At 36.0% G+C, this 19098-nt stretch overlaps 1 protein-coding gene across 2 annotated transcripts in view; it reads left to right on the forward strand.

Annotated features, from left to right (window-relative positions):
• Positions 1–9243, forward strand: part of LOC108711340 (dual oxidase 1) — a 62731-nt gene extending 53488 nt beyond the window's left edge. For both annotated transcript variants that reach the window (XM_018252981.2, XM_041586727.1), the window contains 3 exons: positions 2039–2194; positions 4434–4562; positions 8974–9243. In XM_018252981.2, coding sequence (XP_018108470.1) covers positions 2039–2194; positions 4434–4562; positions 8974–9096 — 408 coding nt within the window. In that variant the 3' untranslated portion in view covers positions 9097–9243. The remainder of the gene's footprint in view (positions 1–2038; positions 2195–4433; positions 4563–8973) is intronic.
• The last annotated feature ends 9855 nt before the right edge of the window (positions 9244–19098 follow it).

A 19098-nucleotide genomic window follows, 5' to 3' on the forward strand; every position in this document is an offset into this window, starting at 1 on the left:
AAACAAAAATAATGACAGGTGCAGAATAAGAGAGAGAGAGAGGGAGTGGTTTAGACCCAGTGGAGTTAAATCTTCTTTAGCAATGCAAAGTTAGTTAACTATTTCAAATTCTCATTGTCTTTTGCTCCTTCATTTTATACCTAATTTTTTCCTATAGAGATATACCTACTGTATACATTAGTAAAGATGGACACTCCTGGTATACACCAATTTGTTTTTGACAGCTCAATCTCTACATGAATCCTTGCATTTGTTTTTAAAGGGATTATGTCATATGAACACACTTTTATTTTTAAAGCATTAGTTAATATTGTTGCTCCATGAGAATCCTGCATTGAATTCCATTTTTCAAAGAGCAAACTGATTTTTATATATTTAATTTTTAAATCTAATACGCGGGCTAGACATGTTAATTTTCCAGGTGCCCTTAGTCATGTGACTTGTGCTTTTATAAGCTTCAGTCACACTTTACTGCTGCTCTTCAAGTTGGAGTGATATTATTCCCCACCCTTTACCCCCAGCAGCCTATCAAAACAACAGAGTAGGAGAAACAATAGCTTATTTCAAAACAGTTCCATTGTGAAGAGTTGTCTCTTTCTGAAAGCACAGGATCAGGCACAATTACTAAAGATGGTGCCTACAAACCAGTATTACAGCCAAAGCAATCCCTTTAAGGGCTTCTAAACAAAGCACAAGCTTGGTGAATTGGACACAGTCCTGTATTTATTATAACAAACAAGGGAAAGTTTTGCTCACCACAAATTTTAAAAACATTAAGCAGGGGTACAATAAGGTTGCGACCACAAAATTTACATAGACAAATACAAGAGTTCCTCTGCACTTAACCCATTGTCAATATATTAAGGACATTCCTTAATGCGTGAGTGCAGAGGACCTCTGGTATTTGTCTACAGTGGTGTGAGTTCTTTATATTTAAACATAAACATGGTTAATTGGTTTATTTCTATGTGCAGATGTAATAATGTAGCATCACTACATACTTAGTACACAAAACATTATGAAGGCCTGCTTTCTCGTTGAAATAGGCTGACCAGTTTGATCTAAATAAAAACTCTGATCTATAACAAATCTTGTTGATGTGGTCATTTTCAAGAGTTAGTCATCTGATTAAGTCTGTCTATGTACAATATTAGTACATTTGGACTTAAATAGAGGACCCTATGTTCATCTGTTACATGTTACATTCACGTTTTTGTGACTGGTGTGAGGGCAGTTTTGCTCATGGCTAATTACCATATTATCTTACATATATCTGTATAAAATTCCAGAATTGCACCGAATCTTGGATTCAGTTTGGGATTTGGCTGATTCTGTGCCTTTTTCAGCATGATTCAGATTTGGCCAAACTGAATTCGAACCATTAAAATCACACAACTTTCAGTCACACAAACAAGGACATTGTAAAATTATTTTTAACCCTTACCCTAATCTGCATTATGCAAATGTGGCTGATCCTTGAGAAAGATTTGGTGTTTATTTGAATTAGGTGCATTCTTTAATAAAATGACCAAGCTATGTTCATGGTTCACTAGATATTAAACAAAAATATCAACCAAGAAGCCTTCTTCATAAAACAGATACACATTCCTATATTCCTACAACAATACGGCATTTATTTACTTTGTACTACACTGTAAAGTATTTCAATATTTTCAAATGGTATTAAACACTATTTTTGGATGATTTGTAGAAACAATTTTACTGCTTGTTGACATTATCTAAAATTCTTCTTTGAAACAAAGCTACAGTAATATTATGCACCTATATTAAGTATATTCAGTATCTATACCACAACCCGATAAATACTGTAGGTCATTATAAAACCATGCATTAGTTATAAATAGAATAGTAATCCCAAAATAAAGGTACTATACAGTATTTATTACCATTATAATAATAATAATAATTATTATTAACATTTATTTATAAAGCACCAACAGTGCAGTGCTGTACAACAGTTATTCAATTACAAGGTTGTTTTAAAGGTGTCTCATATTTCTATATTTTCTTCCTGCAGATATATTTTATCTGGGTAACCCGTACTCAGCGACAATTTGAGTGGTTTGCTGACATCATTAGAGAGGTGGAAGAGAATGATAAGTGTGATTTGGTTTCTGTCCATATCTATATCACTCAGCTCGCTGAAAAGTTTGACCTTCGAACCACAATGCTGGTAAAAAATGTTACTCATTAGATTCTGTCCAGTTTTTCTTTCCCTTTAATTTGTTCACTTGAAATCTAATTTTGGCTTCTTAGAGACCTATTTATCAACAGTCTAATTTTTCATGGTTTTAGTTGCTCTTGAAACCATAACCAAACACAAACGAAAACAATGAATGTGATGAGATTTATTAAAAAATCCAAATAAAAAAGTATGAATGAAAAATTCTGCTGAATTCTGCTAAGAAATCCATATACCTCTAAAACCTCTAAAAATGTTAGTTTTTCAGACAGTTCCTAGTGGAAAGAAATACAAAAACCTCTAAAAGTCATTTAGAGCAGTCCAAAAAGATCAGAGCTGCTCCCAGTTTACTTTTATAGGACCTTTGACAGCTTTTACCTGGCAAAGTTTTATATTATTGGTGTTCGTGATTTAATAAATCTTGAATTGTTAGGCTTTTTTAAACTAATGAACCAAAACCACGAATTTTTAGAGACTTGTAAAACATGTAAAATTTGATTGTTTGTAAATCACCCCCTTAGACTCTGTTGCCTTATAAAAAGCCTAATAAAGGAATCCCAAGCATACTTATGTCTAACAAAATAATCCCCCACTAGATTTACCAAATTGTCATTATACTCTGGGAAGCAACTTTTCAAAAATTTTTATTTCACAGCCCTTTTAGTTGAGCTATGACATATTTATATAAAAATATAAATATGGAACAGATATTAAACAATAATGCATTACACATTTTGACATATTAATTTATGTGAAAGGTTTGTTTTGTGCGACATGAATTAAATCTGCTCTGTCTGCTCACAGTTGTTTTCATTTATTCCTTGGGACAAATTGGATAGATCCCCCATCTTCCCAATCAGTCCTGTAGCTAGCTATGTAGTTAGTGCCAATCTTTTTTTTTTTTACTTTTACAATTGGTCACAGGCCCGGATTTCTGTCTTGTGCACCTCAAGGTCGTTCGCAAGATTGTTCGCACCGCAGGGTCCTAGTGCCCACAAACTTCATGCTGCAGGGTCCTAGCACCCACCAACTGTGCGTGCAACCCCTTGCCCCCACAGGATTGTGAGTGTGCTTAGAATGCGGCTGGACGACTAAATATATTACAGTGGGCGTGAGGATACTTTTGCCCATATAGTGCAGCTTTTACTATATTTTACTATATTAAATACGGATACAGAAACTCCTTAAACATCATGTGTACCATCCCCAACACATTCTTGATGGCTCTATCATTATGAGTTTCTATGGTGACATATGTAAATGGTTCAAGAAGTTTGCAAGTTAGTGTTTTATACAATATATCAGTTAAATACAATATAAGTATGTATTTTGAGGAGGGGCAACATTCACATGGTAATAGAATTGGGTGAAATCCACACCTCATTCCTTTTCATGTTAATCTCATCCATGTCCACTGAAAGACTGTTCCACAAACCTATACAGTCCTTATTATTGCCCACCCTAAGAAACTTCATCTTACATCAACATCAAGAACCACTATTTTTTGCTTAACTGATCTTAACTGTTGTCATCTTATTCAACTGTCACATCTTGTCCTGCAGTGCTTGTTATCTCCCACCTTTCCTGACAGAGGGGCTGATTTAGCTGCTGATTAAGATGCTAAAGTACTTGCTCAGTACTTAACCCTTCAATTCTTTGCTAGCATGAGAGTGCTCTCAATGGTATCTGTCCTAATTCATTTTTTTTGTACTTATATACTATAAACAGTTTATATTTAATTGTTTAGGGGTCCATTAATGAAACCTTGATTATTTCTAGATTTTAGGGGTAAAACTCACATTTTTTGAGACTTATCATACCCCAAAGCTACTAAAAATCTGAACTCGAAAATACGCAATCTCAAACTTGTCGAGGTCATGTAGAAGTCAATGGCAGATGTCACTGAAGTTGTTTTTGGCATTGTGATCTGGATAATCTGAAAATGTAGAGTTTTCCCAGTGAAAATACAATAAAAAAATACAATAAAAATACCAATATACCAATACCATAAAAATTGACATTTGATTTTGTTTCACGTTTTGCCACTCTGTTTTTTTTTGAGAAAAATTATTGATCAAAGAGTTAAATTCGTCGAATTTAAATTCGTCGAATTTTGATTGACTTTGTTTTCATAAAAAAAACTGTGATTCATTTAAGTTTTAGGTCAGCCCCTAAATGTGTCTAATGTTTTTATATCAATTTTTAACAAGCTTTTCTGTTTTAACATTAGTATATTTGTGAGCGCCACTTCCAGAAAGTATTGAATCGGAGTTTATTTACTGGGTTGAGATCTATCACACATTTTGGAAGGCCACAGTTTGAGCCATTTTTTATTTCACTCCAGGAAGTTCATCCAGAGGTGAGCAATAATCTATAATGATAAATACTAGAAATGGCATTATGCTGTCGCTGTCACTGCCCATCAATATGCCTCTACAACAAGGGAATATGATATTTCTAGATATTTAAAGTCATCATTTTAAAACCAGTGGTAATTAAAGTATTGTTTTCTCTGTGTTGTTTTATTTAAAATTCTCTAGTAACATTTTCAGGTGTTCCAGAGATGTGCTGCCCAGTAATTCAAAGGAAGAAAAAGATAATTTTACTGCAATTGCTTTAAAAGTGCCATCTTTATTGTTGCCTTGATATGTGAGTTGTATGGGAACCTGAAACTGCTTCAGAAATGTAATTGCCTTGAGACACATTATTCATTGTTTTGCTTTACTTGACATATTTTCATGCATTATTCACCGATGAATACGTTGCTATAATACAGAAACAACCGTAAGTAATAGAAGAGTTAAGCAGTTAATTATTAGTGTTTAAAAAAAACTTTGGAATTCATTCCATGAATGTATCCCTGCATAATATACAGTATTACCTGTGTGTTAGTAACCATCTTTCTGGATGGACAGGAAACTGTTTCAAGTCTTGAAGGTTTTTTTTCTTGGGCCAGTGTTTTCAGAATCCCAAAAACACTAGAATGACCCCGGTGTGGGAATGGGGGAAGAGCGGGAACTCTTACAGTATACGTGATTTTTTATATATAAATATGTATATAGGATTAGTTGACTAGTTTAAATGGATATCATTTTGCTGTAGTTCCTTGCAAATAATTAATTTTATTGGTTCTAAAGTTTTATTTTCAAACAAATTCATTTTTATTCTAGTTTAAATAATGGTGTGTGGTGGGCAGACATCTCAGTTCATTATGATTGATTCTATGCTTGCAGGAACAGCCAACCCAGCATCAGGCAAATCCTTTCAGGCAGCTGTTGCCTCTGCTTTTTAGCTGGCAGAGAAATGTCTGAAACCACCCATGCCGATTACTATTGATGTAATTGTAAATGAAAACTTCAGAAAACTACAGAAAATACAGGAAGTTCTGGGCCTGTAAAAGCACAATAAAGCATTTTGGAAACCACTTGAACTAGCAGTGTTAGGAAGTTACCATTAAGGCAATAGCTAAAATTCCCCTGTCACTACAGACTATTAGTTCATGCATTTTAAAAACAGCATGTTTTCAGATTACATCAACCTTTTAAGGTGAAACTATTTATGCAGTTAAAAAACTGGGGAAATAAAAGATTGAGTTTTCCCAGTTCCTAACAACATAGAGCAATAACAATGAACTACAGCCCTGTTTTCTAATCAGCCTGCCAGGCATCCAGGTGCTGCTAATTAAACCTGACAGTTCACGCCTTAGTCGAGATCATCATGTATGTCTGCCATTCAAGCTCTTTTCTTAGTTTGTTACAAGCTGTATGTGGTCTGAAATAGTTAGAATTAATTCAAAGACTATTTTATATCAAGGGGGTTATATATCAAAGGTCGAGTTGATTTTTACCTGAAAGATTTGAGTTTACAAGGGTATTTTTCAGCCAAAATTCAAATTTTCAGGTAAAAAAAACTTGAATTTTTCTAGATTTATTAAACCTTAAGCTGAAAATAGCTGGAACATGAAAATACTCCAGCTCAAGTCAATGGCAAAGGTCCCTTCAACCATTTGACAATGTTTTGTTTTGGTGGGTTTTGCTCAAAAACTCGATTAATTCGAGCGATTTGAGTTTTTTCCCCCAAAACTTGATCGGTACGAGTATTTGAGTTTTTCATCCCAACTTCACTGATTCAAGTTTTTCATTAATTAGAAAACAGTTGTGAGTAAAAATTAGTTGTAAGTTTATTTGATGTATAAAATAACTCACAAACCTCTAAACTCGACCATTGATAACCCCCTAAAGGGTTTCCTTCAGACAAATCCCTCTGTAAGCTACTGTATTTGGGCTTGTCAATGGTGTGTCTATACCTCAAAGCTGCCTTGAAAAATGAAGCCTTCTGAAAACAGAAGGTATTTGCTTGTCTCATGCTATACACATAGCACTGCCAAAATACCACAAATGAGAGCTATAAAGGAACAGTTCAGTGTACAAATAAAAACTGGGTAAATATATAGGCTGTGCAAAATAAAAAATGTTTTTAATATAGTTAGTTAGCCAAAAATATAATGTATAAAGGCTCGACTGACTGGATGTCTAACATAATAGAACACCTGCTTTTCAGCTCTCTAACTCTGAGTTAGTCAGGGACTTGAAGGGGGGCCACATGAGACTGTTCAGTGAGTTTGCAATTGATCCGTAGCATGGAGCTCAGATTCAAAAGCAACAGTTATGACACACGTGACCCCCCCTCAAGTCACTGATTGGTTATTGCCTGGTAAACAATCAGTGGAAACCAAGAGAGCTGCAAAACAGGAAGTAGTGTTCTGGCTATTATGTTAGACACCCAGTCACTCCAGTCTTTATACATTACATTTTTGGCTAACTATATTACAAAATTTTTTTCATTTGCACAGCCTATCTATTTACCCAGTTTTTATTTTTATACTGAACAATTCCTTTAACTCGCCTATGAAGCAGCCAAAAGACAGGTGAAACACTTCATAAATAAACTTTATACATCTATAATACACAAAAGCCACGAATATCTTGTAAATTATATACTTATAAACGGTGGGTTCTGATGTCATCAGTTATAAACGGTGAGTTCTGATGTCATTTCTGTCACATGACTCACTGAAACTTGTGTATTATAATAAATAAAGTACCCCCAGTTGCAAAATATGACGATATTATAAGTTACCTCGGAGTTCCATGACCTGTATAAAAAAATGGTCATGAAACTCCTCGGTAACTTATAATATCCTTATATTTTACAAGAGGGGGTACTTTATTCACTATATATTGCTTTTTCCTGTGCCTTATGCAGACATTATTGTGTGATATAATATTATATAAAACATCTCTACTCTCTCTACGCTTACAGTATATGCACTTGAGGCGATTTCCTAAATTTTACACATTTCCCTGCATATTGTACACAAAAACGTCCTCTGTAAATACTATTTTTAGTGAAATTAAAAAGTTTAACCCTTTGCATGTCAAAGGGTTAATAGCTGTGTCCTTGGCAAGCTAAGTGCCAATGCCATAGCACCTACATTAAGGGCTCTTACTCACGAGCGGTTGTAGCTGCGCTCCCCTGCGTTCCGTTTTTCTGCGTTCAGCCGCAGGGAAGCGCAGGAATAGACACATTACATTTTTTCCAATGGGGCTGTACTCACACAGGCGCGTGTAGGCACCAAACGCAGGTTGAGACGCAACATGCTGAATTTTTCCTGCGTTCGGCGCCTACACGCGCCTGTGTGAGTACAGCCCCATTGGAAAAAATGTAATGTGTCTATTCCTGCGCTCCCCTGCGGCTGAACGCAGAAAAACGGAACGCAGGGGAGCGCAGCTACAACCGCTCGTGAGTAAGAGCCCTTAATGGTTTAAGGTCTCACTACTAGAAAAGCCAATTGATTAGCAATGCAGTTTTTCACAACGCACCCTTTTGAAGGCAGACAAAGGGTTAACGTTTCTGTTGTATTTTACAAATAATGAGCTATGTAGAGATGCAAGAGGAAACTTTGCACCATTTATTCATCCAAAAGCAACCCATGATTTTCAGTAAATGCTTTCATTATTAAAACTCTACTAGAGCAGTAACTGCAGATTTTACATTGGTTGCTCTTGATTCCATATAACATACTCATTTTTTATGCAATTAAATGTTGTCTTGTTTTAACTTTTTAATATATTTTATATTTAGTATTTTTTTCTGTAGCGCATTAACCTCATTTGAAATTACAATTTTTTTCCTAACCCAGCAACTTTCCATTGCTGCAGGCAATTAATTCATTATTTTTTTTACCTGCTGTGCTTGAACAGACCTGCACAGAGCATTTCACAAAGAGCAATAAATACACAGCAATATACATGCCTGTACATGGCCTTGGAACTAACTCTAGAGTTTCCAGTTTGTATAGCAAATATCTGTACTTGACCTTTGTGCATAATGAATAGGTCATTAGGGTACTTTTGGGGATTATCAAAGTAGCTGCAATGGATGGGTTTGATGGAATTAAATTCCTTGGGCATATGATAATAAAATATTATTCTTCCAACAGGAGGAAAGGCCCATTTCATTATTGAAGTTTTTGTTAATGAACCTGGTAATCCGTGTTTATTCCAAAGGGATGCCAATACTTCAGTGACAGGGTTACCTTAATGACAGCACCAACTTTTCTCAGTTTAATTGCACTTTAGTGTTAATGTGACATTAAAATCTGTGCTTGAATAAACCTTTCTGCATCTATTTGCCAGTGACATTTATTTTATTCCACTGCTGCATATTTAATTCAGCAATGAATAATAAACTTTTCTTTTGTCTTTCAGGTCCGCAAGATTGGAGTATTTAGCTGCGGCCCTCCGGGAATGACAAAAAATGTGGAAAAGGCATGTCAGATGGTTAATAAGGAAAACCAAGCACATTTTAGCCATCACTTTGAAAATTTCTAGACGCTTTTCTCATTTACAGTTTTGAAGGGAGTAGCTCTAACACTGGCTCAGCTACATGTTCTGCTTTCACTGAAAAACACAACTCTCAATTTTTTATTCTTTTTTTAACTATGGGACTGATTAAAATCGAGGAGAAAAATCGTTAAACGTTTCTCTTATTTCTGTGCCAAATCTCCCCACTGAAATCTTATGATCGCATGTTGGTGATTATGCAAGAGTGTTTCCAAAAAATGTTATTTGTAATAAATATGCCCCTCAAGGGACTGAAGTTGACACGAAACACAGGCCATATGGCAAGGTATAACAAGCACACATGACTGAACATATAAAAAGATCTAGTCAGATTACTGGGCAAGTTCTGGACAGGCAGCAACAAAAAGTGTCTGATAGACTGGCCAAGATCTGGGCAGGCAGAAGGATAACAGTATACAGGCAAGCACCAGGGAATCTGCTGGAATCAGACAAGGAACAGGCACAAGGGCTCAGGAAGTTCAACAAATAATTAAGGATTAGATCTCACTCAGGAAGCACAATGAACAAGCAACTGGCAGTAGTAAGGCAGGTTTATAGAGGCCCTTAAGAGAACTAGCACACAATAAGATTAATTGCCAGCAATAAACTATGCTTCTGTGGATGACTTCCGGTAATCTAAAACCCATGAGTCACTTCAGTCTCCCAGAATCTCTTGAAGTTACCTTAAAGGAACATTTCAGTGTGAAAATAATAACTTGTTAAATATATAGTATGTGCAAAATAAAAAATTATTTCTAATATGGTTAGTTAGCCAAAAATGTAATGTATAAATGCTTGAGTGACTGGATGTCTAACATAACAGAACTCTCCTTTTCAGCTCTCTAACTCTGATTTAGTCAGCGACTTGAAGGGGGCCACATGGGACATAACTAGCGATGGGCGAATTTGCGCCGTTTCGCTTCGCCGAAAAATGTGCGAATTTCGCGAAACGGCGGAAAAAATTTTCGGGAATTTTTTTTGACGTGGGCGAATTTTTGCCGCGAATTTAGCGGGCATTTCGCGAATTTATTCGCTGGCGGCGAATCGCGCAAATTCGCTGCGAATTTACCCATCACTAGATATAACTGTTCAGTGAGTTTGCAATTGATCCTCAGCATTCAGCTCAGATTCAAAAGCAACAGTTATGACCTATGCCCCCCTTCAAGTCTCTGATTGATTACTGCCTGGTAACCAATCAGTGGAAACCAAGGGAGCTGGAAAGCAGGAAGTAGTGTTCTGGCTATTATGTAACACATCCAGTCACTCCAGCCTTTATAAATTACATTTCTGCCTAACTATATTGAAAAAATGTATTATTTTGCAAAGCCTGTGTATTAACCAAGTTTTTATCTTTATGTGGAAAACACCTTTAAGAGGCTCGAAAAGCCTCTAGTAGTTCAAGGGTATATTGCAACCTGTCACCATACGAACCTGGGTTTAAATCTGTATGGATCTTGAGAGAAGTGCATTTTCATGAGCTCTATCCTTGCCTGGTTTCTAGGATAGAGTGTATCATAGAAACCAGATAGCTGCTAAATTCCAAACTGGATAGCTGCTGAACAAAAAGCTTAATAATTAAAAATCACATATAATACACAATTAAGACCAATTGCAAACTGCCTCAGAGTATCATTATCTACATCAGACTAAAGTAAAAATGTTTTGGCAACATAATAATATTAAAGGGGTAGTATACCCCTTGCTCCATGTCCACACAGGGGTGGGGAACGGATGGATGGATTGGGGGAGGAATTAGAGGCTCTGCTTACAAAGAGCAGATCTGAGTTTTACTAATTTACAGAGAATTCTATTACATTTGTATTACTGTCTCTAGCTAGTGATTTCCCAGCTAGGTTTGTGAATTACTGGCAACCCTACCCCTAAAGGAGAGTAACATGCCTAGCCAGCCTGCGGAAGAAATGCTCTGTAGTGGTCAAGTGTTTATTATTCACCTACACATGCAATTTAAATTACATATCAATAAGTTCTACTAGAATTTGCACTCATTACCTTTATTCAGTTAGTACTATTTTTTGTCCTCTGTGACATCACTGCTGGCCTCCCTGGACCACTGGCCGGTAAAACCAAGGAAAAAAGGTGGCAAACCTACAGTATCTATGGGACAAATCTAATTATCCAGCATGTTGGACTGTGACCCTGCAGAGTTGCTGGAATTGTCTGAGAAACAGTTCCTACGTTTAGCCAACCATCAATGGTATCTAATACAATTATTAAAGGGGAACCAATGTCAATAATATAAATACATTACATTGTGGATGTTTAGTAAATCAGTTTCCAAAATAGTTATATTTTTTTCATACAGTTACCCATATATTTATAAATTGATTTTTAAATTCCTCTGCCTATCACTTTTTTCCTGGCTGGAATAGCACTTAAAAACAATTTATATTTCACTATTTCACTGAATTATTACATGTTCACTATAGGATTTTTATGATAGAGATGATTTCCCTGTAAGGGTCTTGGCTTAGTAGGAGAATCTCTGCCATTTTGCCAGGTCACTCCAACCCTGAATTATACTTCAACTGTGCTTGCTGCATCTGTACTTTATGTCACAAGGCAACCACTGTTAATTTCAGCCCATATTAATGATGCAATTGCTTTTTAGTACTTAGCAGCAGGGATTCAACAGCCTAATATTCCACCAGGTGGAGCCAGATTATCATTTGGAACATATGTAACTAACCCAAACAGTATTAGATGCTAATGTTAACCAAAAAATGATTTTTGATAAAATAATATTGTAAGAAAAATTAAAGAAAAAAGCAAGAACTAGATTAGCAGTTTAACATAGTCAGTGTAAGTCCTATGTTATGTATAGAGTAGTTCCAGGAGACTGAGGTGGAGCTGCTGGGACAAAAGTGAGCCAAATGAACAGAGAGGAACAAAAGGAAATTACTGCTTTATATACAAAAGTAAAACATAAAACAGCAAACAAGCAAACAACTCTAAACATAGAGGTGTGCTGCTAAGCAGTACTTAAAGGGGTGGTTCACTATTAAGTTAACTTTTAGTATGTTATAGAATTGCCAATTCTAAGCAACTTTTCATTTGGTCTTCATTGTTGTTTGACTTATAACTCTTTCCAGGTTTCCAAATGGGGGTCACTGACCCCATCTAAATATAAATGCTCTGCAAGGCTAAAGATGTATTGTCAGTGTCGGACCTCTCCAGATTTTCGGGAAAAAGTTCTTCTTAGGCGCCCCGCAGCGCCTTCTGCACATGCGTTTGGCACCAAACACCCAGGAGTGCCGATCACAGTAGGGGGCAGGGGGCGGAGGGGGCCCTGGACAGTAGTCCCGGTGGGCCACTGGCCCCCACCCCATCCGACCCTGTGTGTTGTTATTGCAGCTTTTTATTGCTCGTTTTTCTACTCAGGCCTCTCCTATTCACACTCCAGTCTCTTATTCAAATCGATGCATGATTGCTTGGGTAATTTGGACCCTAGCAACCAGATTGCTGAAATTGTAAATTTGAAAGTTGCTGAATAAGAAGCTAAATAATTAAAAAAAACATAAATATATAAAAATTAAAACCAATTTCAAACTTTCTCTGAATATCACTCTCTAACTTACACTAATAGTTAACTCAAAGGTTGAACAACACCTTACAGAATATTTGTTTTTGGATGGGATCAGTGACCCCCATTTAAAAGCTGGATAGAGTCACAAGACGGAGGCAAATTATTAAAAACAACTATACAAATTAATGAAGATCAACTGAAAATTTAGTTAGAATTGGCCATTCTATAACATACTAAAAGTTAACCTAAAGGTGAACCACTTCTTTATGAACATGCAATGTAGGGTACACAAGGGAATGCAAGAGAGTCTTCCACTTTCTGCCTACTTGAGTTCATCGCTGACCCCGCAGTTCTCCACTTGCCTGAGTTGAGGAGCATTGCACGAGTGAGCGTCTGCTTTAATAAGATGGATAGAGTGTTTAGAGAGGATAAGAAAAGTATCAGTGGTAGTCAGTGCTGAACTTAATATTTATTTAAATATATAATGTGCCTGTGCCCTGCTCTGAGCAGAGCTTCTCTCTGTAGTCATTGTTTACAAATAGTGGTTAGGCTACATATAGTAATAATAAAACAGTAGCTTGTACTTGATCCAAACTAAGATATAATTAATCTTCATTGGAAGCAAAACCAGCCTATTGGGTTTATTTAATGTTTACATGATTTTCTAGTAGACTTAAGGTATGTAAATTATGGAAAGATTCTTATCCAGAAAACCCCAGGTCCCAAGCCTTACTTGTAGCAATTTCCACTGCCAATATTTACTTTTTTTATTCCTTCTCTGCCTCTATATGTCTATTCATGTCTGTCTGTTATTAACTTAAATTTACATACTGTATTCACAGCTATGGGCATATTGTAGTCTTTAATTGAATCTGTCAGCAGAAATAAACATTCATGTAGAAGAACACTGTTCAATTATAAGCTGTGATGTTCAAATACAACAAGAAATAGAACAAAATGGAGAGAGAAGAAACATGCACACTAGTTTTTACTAGTCAGAAGCCCAGCAGGTGGAAATAACTATATCTAAAAAAGGCAACTGAACAAATATGTAACCCTACACTGAAATTGTGTTCTTCGTGATATTTGAATCCAAAATGCTAAAACTCAAATTTAGTCCTTTTAATGTGACATTCTTTTAACTTGAATTAAAATTAAGATACATTTTTACAAAATTAACTATGGTGATTGAATAATTATTCAGTCCTCCCACTTTAATATTCTGTAGAACCACCTTTTGCAGCAATACCAGTTTAGGTGTACTTGCAAGTGGTTTGATGTCTTTGCTGTACGATCTTTATCATAAGGAAAGTCTGAATTCACTTTATATTTTATCCAGTGGGGAGACTGGTGTATTAGAGCTCTCTTTTGACAGAGAAAAAAAGCACCCAAAAAAAGTTTGTGACATGTAGGTGTCAAGGCCGCCGGGAGCGCGAAGAGGCGCGTCTGCTCCCGGCGGCGAATAATCCAAAATGGCGGCGCCCAGTTGGCCCACGTGGGCGCTGGGACGCCAGCGCCGCAACGTCGAAGCACGCGCATGTGCAAACACGCCGGCGAAAGCACGCCGGCGTAAGGAAGTCAATGACGTCACTTTGGCGCCAAGTTTGAATATAAAAAGGCCCCCAGGACGCCAGAATGGCACCCAAGAATAGGTTTTGCTACTCTGAACCTGTGTTCTTGATTCCTGATTCCTTTATCCTGCTCCTGCCTTGGTTTTGACCCCCTGCCTGGACTCTTGTTGTTTGATCCTGATCTGCCTGCCATTGAACTCTTGCCTGGACTTTGACCTTGTATTTTGCTTAACCCTTTGGATACCGCGACCTTGCACCCTCAAGAGGGCTTCCTCCTTGACCCTGACTACCTCCCTGGAGGGAGCTCCCGGCTGCCTGACAGTAGGGGCAGATTTATCAAGGGTCAAATTGGAAATTCATATTTTTAAATTTGAATTCCGAGTTTATTTTAGTGTAATTTAGTGTAATAGTCCAAATTCAATTTGAGCTTAAAAAAAAAATCGAAATTCAAGTTTTGAAATTTATCATGTACTGCCCCTTTAAGAATTAAAATTAAACTATTCACCATCTAAAAAGAATTTGTGTTTTAGCCTATGGGGGACCTTCTACAATCAATTTGGAGTCGTTTGGTGGACTTTTGAAAAAATAAAAAAAATTAATTTTTTTTGGTGAAAAAATTCACATTGAATCGAGTTTGCAGCTCGATTCTATTCACCCAAATATATAAAAAAAAAATTTTTCAAAATAAATTTCGATTGGTTGTTTTTTATATTAATTTGAGTTTATGGGAGCTGAATCTCCCATAAACTCGAAATTGATAAATCGGTCCATAGTGTAAGCTTCTTAGAAATTATGATGCAGATTTATCAAAATGTGAAATTAGCGATCAACACTAAAAATACACTCAATTTGTATTCATTCCTATGGGGATTTTAGAATTGTATCAAATGGCTAACTCTAACTTTCACCCACTTATAAATATGATTCTAAAATTCCCATAGGAATGAATACAAAGTGGGTGAGTGAGCTCACATTTTGATAAATCTGCCCCCTAGTTTCTACTAGACCACTTTTGGCTCCTTCACTGTTGGAACCTTCTTGAGTCAAACATTACTGATACTAAACATTATCCAGCCACTTGATAAATCACACAAACAAGTTATTTTTAATATCATAACAAATATTACTATAGCTCTATTGTTTGGACATCCTATGCCCTTTCATAGTGAAGCATGTAGTAACGTACAGAAATGGAAACTTGGTTAGAGGAGACTAATACCACATTGTTCAGCTGTAAGCAGTATTTTGCATCATCTAGATTGTTCTGCAATTTATTTAATAACGTGTCATTAATCATTGTATTTATCCACATTATCTTCCTAATTTTCAGAGACATTGTCACCTTCCTTTCTAAATCAAAAGTCCTGCAGGGTTACACTCTCCAATGCAAGTCAGCAACAGCAGAAAGTATGTCAACAAATAAAAGTACCTGTACTAAATTAGAATTCTTTTGGTGAGAGATGGAGTTGTGACCCCAAACCTAGCATTGTGTTTTGACAGTTGCTGTGTATAATATATACTCATATATACATAGCTCATATTTCCTCTAAGTATAAAAAAAACTCAGCAATAATGCCACTGAAATGGCAGTACTCAAAAATACAAAAAATTTGTTATTTGACGATAAAATTGCCTTTTAGTTTCTCAATCCTGGATTAAATGTTGACTTTCTGGCAGAGTCTCTTTGTGCTCTATACAAGAGAGAAATGTTACTATAATGCATTATTTTTATGAAAATTGATTGTGTGTGTCTTAGCCTTAGCACTGTAGAATAGAATGAACTGCAGATTTGACAGCCTTATCCAAAATATCACATGACGCCACATAAAACATGTTGGTTAGGATGACATGGACCATCTTGACAGGTCTGAGATGGAGTGTTTTTTTTCCACTAAAAAAAAAAGGTTTTGCCCGACCAGAAAAATTTAAGGTTTAGTAAATAACCCCCTCAGTGTGGACCAGAAAGAAAAAAACTTGTCAGTTTTGGATAGTACTGCAGTTACACATGAAATAGCACAATGCTTGCACCAATGATTGATAGCCAATAGGGCTCCCTGAATACCTCATTTATGTTTGGACCAAAGTGGCTGGATTCAAATAATAACAAATATATGGTGATAGAAGTTCAGCAAAAAAGACTGAAGATTTCTTTCTTTATATGCATATGGATAAAATGAGGAAATCTAGACACAACCTGGTTATACTTCAGTTTCTCTAGAAAACAGTTGACCATTTGGAGTGTGTATATATTAGTTGCTATTTAATTGTAATAATGAATGCACTAATAAAAGATATTTACATTTTATTGCTAAGGTCACTAATAGTGATGAGTGGATTCCGCTTCCCATTTCGCTTCCCAGGGAAAAAAAATTGCCAAACAATTGAAGTCAATGGGCATTTTTTTCCTACAACAATTTTCACACCAATCGACAATTTTCAAAACGTGCAGCATTTTTTTTTTTTTTACTGAACATTAGGGTCTATGGGTGTTTTTTGTTCTTGGCGAAACACAGCAAAATATTTTGCTCATCTCTAGTTATTAAGTTATTATATATAATATCTGGTGAACACTAGTGTAGCTGAGGCCTTGATTGGCCCATCCGGGGATTTATTCATTCATGTATTTAAGGGATACTAAATAAGGCTGTTAGTATATTGGTTATTGCAGGAGTGATCCACTGTAATAGGAAGTTAGAGACTCTTATTGTAATCTAGTATTTTAAGTTATATATAGTCATTAAAGGAGAAGGAAAGCTACAGAGGCAGTTTATTGCCAATAGATTCTGTAGAATGCTTTACCATACCATACCAGCTTTAGAAGCTCTCTCCGTTTGTTTAGGATAGCAGCTGCCATATTAGCTTGGTGTGACATCACTTCCTGCCTGAGTCTCTCTCCCTGCTCACTCATAGCTCTGGGCTCAGATTACAGCAGGGATGGGAGGAGGGAGGGAGTGAGGAGCAAATTGAGCATGCTCAAGCCCTAGCCCTGGAGGTTTAAGCTGAAAACAGGAAGTCTGATACAGAAGCCCATGTACAGTATACACAATAGAAGGAAAGAAATGCTGTGTTTTTCACTTTGAGAAAGGCCTTAGGATAGGCCAAAAACGTCAGTCCTTACCATTTAAAAAATAAATAATGTTGAATTTTTAAGACCTGTGAGTGTGGATCATTTTCTATGGACATATACACAATTCTGGCTCTGCACCCAGGTATATCAATGATTTATTCATGAGTGCTGGCTCTTAACTGAACTATATACACTTGGAACCTTTTTCAAAAACTAAAATATAATATTTTTATTTAGTACATGTTAAAAACAGGTCAACATTTCGGTCTGTTCCTAAGACCTTTATCAAGACCATGTATATATGGAACATGGAGGAGCACTCACCAAACAAAAACACAGCATGCCTGTGCAGGTAAACAGTGTACAAAATAGCAAAAAGCTAGTAGCATTTTATGTTTATAGGTGGCTTATGTAACATTTATACCAGATTTAATAATGGGACATTCTGTAATGTTCATATGTCTTGGCTGGCACAAGATTGACAGGGTGGTGTTGAAGAGGCAGGCTCAATAGAGATGGTCAGACAGATCAGACAGGTGCTCAGAGCGGTGAGTGACATTGAAAGAGTAAGAATGAGACATGGAAAATTAAATTGTGCTAGGAAAAAAATGAGTAAGAGGAAGACATAAAAAAAGAAAAAAGTGTTGCAGAGATGTTTCTGGATAGAAAAATTGAGTGAATTAAAAAAAAGAACATGAAATAAAAGCAGCAACTGCAATTCCATGTCCACAGTAAGACCTGGATTCAGCTTAGGTGCTGCTCCTCAATAACCCGTCATTAATGTGCTTAACATTTTAAAAAAGATTAATAATAACAAGTTATTCATGTATTGAAGAATTTAGAGGAATTTAATACTGATGAATCTAGAACCTTAATAAGATGAACATGTAAACATAACACCTAGAAACAAAATTGGAAAAAGAAAAAAAGAGAAAAACAAATCAACTGACATAGAAGTGCAATTTGATTGTTATTTCCCAGCCTGTCCTTGACTTCCTCCCCCCCAGCTGAGAAGAGGGAATCTATTAAATTGTGTAATTATAATCTGACATAAGGAAATGAGATGCAGATCCATCAAACAGCAATATGTGCCATCATCTCCACCCATCCCCAGCACTGCATGCTTTAAGCACAACCTCACAGAAAAGCATGAGACTTAATAGGTTGATATACTGTATAAACCAGATAATTCTTATTCTGTGACTCAGTGATCCAATGTCATTCACCTGAAATGCTGCTCAGCCCTTGGAAAAGATTATTTGAAAACTGCTACACAAAAGTAAGGCAAGTATTCAGATATGGTAAACAAAATCATTTTTGCATTAAATGTTTGTATTAGTTGATTGGGTACTTTTTTTTGGTAATAAATACCCTATTCAGATTGAATAGCTCATAACAGTACTGCTATCATAGCACCGTTGGGGTTTTCCGGATAATGGATCTTTCAGTAATTTGTATCTTCATGCCTTAAGTCTACTAGAAAATAATATAAACTTTAAGTAAACCCAATAGGACTGTTTTGCCTCCAATAAAGATTCATTATATATTTGTTTATATTAAGTACTGTTATATGGAAAAAGGAAATAATTAAAAAAAAATCTGGATAGTTTGGTTAAAATGGAGTTGGTGGGAGATGGCCTTTCTGTAATTCTGAGCTTTCCGGATAAAGGCTTTCCGGATAATGGATCTTTCAGTAATTTGTATCTTCATGCCTTAAGTCTACTAGAAAATAATATAAACTTTAAGTAAACCCAATAGGACTGTTTTGCCTCCAATAAAGATTCATTATATATTTGTTTATATTAAGT

The sequence above is a fragment of the Xenopus laevis genome, chromosome 3L (genome assembly GCF_017654675.1).
Source record: "Xenopus laevis strain J_2021 chromosome 3L, Xenopus_laevis_v10.1, whole genome shotgun sequence".
NCBI classification, from domain to species: Eukaryota; Metazoa; Chordata; class Amphibia; order Anura; family Pipidae; genus Xenopus; species Xenopus laevis.